Here is a 5,583-nt window from a genome sequence, read left to right on the forward strand (position 1 = left end):
GTTTTGATAGTGCAGTTAGGTGGCATTCTTTTAGGCCACATCAAGTATGATCACATAATATCCAGATCATAACTGATCTGTATAGATCATGTCCCGATCATGTTCATATCTGCAAATATCTTGTCTAGATCAGAACATATCCTTACAATCATGTACAATCCTTACAGAACCAATATGTTCAGATCAAAACTGGTTTGTACATATCATGTCCAGATCAGAATCGATATGTCCATATTAGAACTGGTCTAGATATCGACTATGTACAGATTATGTTCATATCAGAATTGATTTGCAGAGATCATGTCCATATCATAATTGATTTGTACAGATAATGTCCAGATTAGAACTGGTCTGTCTAGATCATGACCAGATCAGAACAAATCATGTCCAGATCAAAACTGATATGTACAAATCATGTCCAGATCATAGTTGATCTGTACAAATCATGTCCAGATCAGAATTGATCTGTATAACTCATGTCTAGATCAAAATTAATTTGTATAGCTCATGTCCAGATCAGAATTAATATACAAAGATCATGTCCAGATCAAAACCGAACGTCCCAGATTAGAACCGATCTGTCCAGATCAAAATGCATACGTGTAGATCAAAAACCATATATTCGGATCGATATATCTAAATCATGCCTAAATTTGTACTGATTTATCAAGATCAAGTCCATATCAAAACCCATATATCCAGATCATGTCCAAATTTGAATCGATCTATTTCGATCAAAACTGATATGTCCAAATCATGTCATAATCAGAACTTACTTGTACAGATCATGTCTAGATTATGTCCAGATCAAAATTTCTGTGTATAGATCATGTCCATATCTATACGGATCATGTTGATATTAGAACCGATCTGTCCAGATCAGAACCAAATTTGTACATATTATCCCCAAGTCAGAATCGATCTGTACATATCATATCCAGTTCAGATTTAATGTGTCCAGATCATAACCGATCTATCTAGATCATGTCTAGGTCTATCTAATATAAGGAATAATTGAATCATGAACAACGTCAAATAAATAATAACAATATTATAAATTTGTTACTTTACACATAAGTCGTATAATATTAATAAATATAGATTTTTGTTTAAACTTCATTCTAAAAATCAGATCAGATCAGATCAGATCAGACCAGACCAGATCAAATCGGAAAAAATAAGTTTAGATCAGATCAGATCAGATCAGAAAAAATAAGACCAGATCAGATAAAAAAATTAAGTTCAGATCAGATCAGACCAGATCATATCAGATTAGACCAGACCAGACCAGGCCAAATCATACCAAATCAGATCAGGAGAAATAAAGTGAATTAAACAGGATCTAAGCCCGCAATAATGACGCTTAAAGCTTGAAAAACTATTGCAATCAAATTGACTGGTAGCGTAGAAAATAAAAAATTCATAGACAAAAATTGACTGGAGAAGAAATTTTGAAAAGTCCCTTCCAGTAACCGACGGTAAAATAATGAAGCAGACCCATTTACCCTCCTCAAGGATCAAAATATCACCATTATAAAAGGGGTATATTCGTCCTCTCAACAAATAATCAGCATTTTGAATTCCACCCAAAATAATTTCAAAATCATACTGAAAGTCACCAGCAACCTAAAATACAATCGAAACCGTCCATTTAATACATCCAACGGCATCTGAACGGTTATTGATTAAAAAGGAGGGAAATAATTACAGCCGTACGATCTTTATCACCCCTCATTTATAAACCGACAGAAGGAGTTGATTATTTTTCTCACCCATTTTCTCACACTCTCCTCACTTTCTCTCTCCTCACTCTCTCCTTCGGACTCTTTAGTTCATCTTCAACAACAGGTATCAATCTACATTTGTCGTGATTTTATTCGTCATTTTATTTTATAAATTTGTAGTTTATTTGTGATTTAGTGTATTAATCTGCGTTAAACTTGTAAGATCTTTGTTTTTTTGATTTTTTTTTTGTTATTGTTTGCGGCTTTGATGGTTGAATTTAATTTTGAATTTTAAAGTAGCATTTTGATAAAAGTTTTTAAATCTGCATCGTCTTTTTTTGTTGTATATTTGTCCTTGTTTTCGATATCTCCTTGTTAAGGTTTTGATTTTCGCATTTGATGCTGAAATTCGAAGCATTTTGTAATGATTTGGAGTGTTAATTTCTACTTTATTGAGTAATTTAGGGTTGATGTGTTTAATTTGAGTTGATTTTGTTAAAATGGTGATTGAGGACTGTTATTCAAGTTTTAGTTTAGATCTGGTTAATTAGTACTGACTTATTGTATAATTCGAGTTTACTGAAAAATTAGCATGTTTTTCGGTTTAGATCCAAGCAGTTTTTGTAAATTTGTTCGGATAGTTTATTTTCCAAATCAAGCTTCCAGGTATTGATGGGGTGAATTAGTGTGGTAGAATGAGAAGTTGATATAAATATTTAAACGTGGCGAAGATGTGTGTTTCTGATGAGATGACTTGCTCACTCTACTAGAGTTGAGTAGTTTGTGCTTCTAATTTGAAATTTGTATATAAATGTTTTCGTAGATCTTTGGATTGAGTACATTTGTACGCAGATGCTCCAGTAATATGATTTGTTGTTGACGCTGATATTTGCTGATTTTGTTGTCCATAAGTTATGTTTCTAAACGGTGTTGAATGAGATTACGTTCCAGCATACAAGTTTGAATGAAGCGTTGTACTCCACATTGATCTGCTAAGCATTCTGGGAACCGGATTCCTCAATAGTGGAACTGTATCTTAAGTGAACACATTACAATAGTCTAATATGATGTTTGTGGTCAGTGGTGTGACTACTTAGAGATCGGTTTTGGTTTTTTATACTTTTTATTATACCTAATTTCCTCAAGTGTATGCTTGTGTCGGGGTAATTACTGAGAGATTATCTGGTATAGCTGTTTCCAAGATCAAATACCTTTGATTGAGTTTATTTGATGAGTTTATTATTATTTTAGTAGCTTATCGTTTAGTATGGGCTTACATTAGTTTGCTTTCAGGATGGTTGGAACTTTAACTAATCCAAGTTTTAATGATCCAAGTTTTCATTTAGGAAAAATGAGAGAAATCCTTCACATTCAGGGTGGACAATGTGGTAACCAGATTGGGTCTAAGTTTTGGGAGGTTGTGTGTGATGAGCATGGCATTGACCCAACTGGAAGGTATGTTGGTACAGCTGACTTGCAATTGGAGCGTGTCAATGTCTACTACAATGAGGCCTCATGTGGAAGATTTGTTCCTCGTGCTGTGTTGATGGATCTTGAGCCTGGTACCATGGATGCTGTCAGGACTGGGCCATATGGTCAGATATTCCGCCCTGATAACTTTGTTTTTGGGCAATCAGGTGCTGGTAACAACTGGGCTAAGGGTCATTACACCGAGGGTGCTGAGCTTATTGATTCAGTTCTTGATGTTGTGAGGAAGGAAGCTGAGAACTGTGACTGCCTTCAAGGTACAAATCTTACACTTTGTTTTGTTGGATGCTGGCAAATTTTATGCATTGTTGTGATATGTATATTTTTTATGGGAAGAAGAATGTCTTATAGTATGTGTTTAACTTGCTGCTTTCACTAGAAGCATGGTTTATAAAGTAGGAATGATCTACATTTTACATTTTATACTGGGGTTTCTCAGTCTTTTGTAAAGAGTCAGGCTTGTTATAACTATAAAATATCCACTTGTTGACTTGACTGCAGATTGTTGTTTAAAGGTTATAATTTGGCTTTCTAAACTTCAGTTTTCTTTTGATGCAGGATTCCAGGTGTGCCACTCTTTGGGTGGAGGAACAGGTTCTGGTATGGGTACCTTGTTGATCTCAAAGATTAGAGAGGAGTACCCTGACAGGATGATGCTCACCTTCTCTGTTTTCCCGTCACCGAAGGTCTCAGACACAGTGGTTGAGCCATACAATGCCACCCTCTCTGTTCACCAACTTGTTGAGAATGCAGATGAGTGCATGGTGTTGGACAATGAAGCACTTTATGATATTTGCTTCAGGACTCTCAAGCTCACTACACCAAGCTGTGAGTAGAGTCGTGTTTCTCTTTTGATTTAAGAACTTTATTTTTGTATTACATGCAATGATAATGTCCTTGTTTCTATATTTTGGGCAATCCGCTAATGTATACATGTTATTTGGAATGCAGTTGGTGATCTCAACCACTTGATCTCAGCCACCATGAGTGGTGTCACATGCTGCCTCCGTTTCCCTGGTCAACTGAACTCTGATCTTCGCAAGCTAGCTGTGAACTTGATTCCCTTCCCTCGTCTCCATTTCTTCATGGTCGGGTTTGCTCCCCTAACCTCTCGTGGGTCCCAGCAGTACCGTGCCCTCACTGTCCCTGAGCTCACCCAACAGATGTGGGATTCCAAGAACATGATGTGTGCCGCTGATCCCAGACATGGGCGATACCTCACCGCCTCAGCCATGTTCCGGGGAAAGATGTCCACAAAGGAGGTGGATGAGCAGATGATCAACGTTCAGAACAAGAACTCTTCATACTTTGTTGAGTGGATCCCAAACAATGTGAAGTCAAGTGTCTGTGATATCCCACCTCGTGGTTTGAGCATGGCCTCAACTTTCATTGGAAACTCAACTTCCATTCAAGAGATGTTCAGGAGGGTGAGCGAGCAGTTCACTGCTATGTTCAGGAGGAAGGCTTTCTTGCATTGGTACACCGGGGAAGGTATGGATGAGATGGAGTTCACTGAGGCTGAGAGCAACATGAATGATCTTGTTTCAGAATACCAGCAGTACCAGGATGCTACCGCTGATGAGGAAGAGTACGAGGATGAAGAGGAAGAACTAGATCACATATGAGGAACGGCGGAGTTTGGTTAAATTTTCTCATAAATGTTGAATTTGTTAAACAATGGATAGTTTGTGTGTATAATGAGGGAAGAGAGGTAGAGAGAGATTGGAGGTGGGTCAGGTTTATGGTATGTAGTCATAATTGATATTATCATGGTTTGATGTTGCGAAGCTATGTCCAATTTACTTTCTGGGATTTTATTTGCTTTATACAGCTAATTGGTTGTGATATGGTGCATTATTTTTCTTTATTTTCGGTCTTTGATCTAACAGGCAGAGACTGAACTTTTTGGCATGATCTAACAGGCCGAGACTGATGAATGGCGAATTTTGAGCTCTAATCCATTAGACATGATGCCATGCCGACTGGTTAATTTTTTATTTTTTTTGTTGCGAATGAGCCACGAGGGTAATATATAAATTACAAATGGGGGGCGGGGGATTCGAACATGAGACCTATTGTACACAGGCCCTCAGTCTTAACCACTAGGCCAAGACATCATTGGTCATGCCGACTGGTTAATGAGAACGGCATGTCAACAATCTGTAATACACTAGTTCAAAGGGTTAATAACTCAAGGCACGACATGGCCCAAAAGCTGATTAATAATGTACATCTTGCAATTGTGACAAGTCTTTTATATTTGGTGCTTGTTAAGCCAAGATTTGTGCTTTCCTACAAACAATGCAACACCCTCCCGACGTGATTAATTTTGTCTTGTGTGAACGCTAAACTTTTTTTTAACGCACAAAAG

General features: G+C 37.2%; 1 protein-coding gene across 3 annotated transcripts; it reads left to right on the forward strand.

Annotated features, from left to right (window-relative positions):
• Positions 1 to 1,579: 1,579 nt before the first annotated feature.
• LOC110775864 (tubulin beta-6 chain) lies at positions 1,580 to 5,057 on the forward strand. 3 transcript variants are annotated; one of them, XM_021980458.2, is made up of 4 exons: positions 1,580 to 1,848; positions 3,060 to 3,469; positions 3,771 to 4,040; positions 4,164 to 5,057. In XM_021980458.2, exons 2-4 carry the CDS (start codon positions 3,076 to 3,078, stop codon positions 4,835 to 4,837), a joined length of 1,338 nt encoding a protein of 445 aa, XP_021836150.1. In that variant the 5' UTR covers positions 1,580 to 1,848; positions 3,060 to 3,075; the 3' UTR covers positions 4,838 to 5,057. The 3 variants fall into 3 exon arrangements, with proteins under 3 accessions (XP_021836150.1, XP_021836151.1, XP_056691187.1); XM_021980459.2 differs by having other exon boundaries at positions 1,697 to 1,848; positions 3,071 to 3,469; XM_056835209.1 differs by having other exon boundaries at positions 1,776 to 1,848; positions 3,018 to 3,469.
• The last annotated feature ends 526 nt before the right edge of the window (positions 5,058 to 5,583 follow it).

This window comes from Spinacia oleracea, chromosome 1, assembly GCF_020520425.1.
Source record: "Spinacia oleracea cultivar Varoflay chromosome 1, BTI_SOV_V1, whole genome shotgun sequence".
NCBI classification, from domain to species: domain Eukaryota; kingdom Viridiplantae; phylum Streptophyta; class Magnoliopsida; order Caryophyllales; family Amaranthaceae; genus Spinacia; species Spinacia oleracea.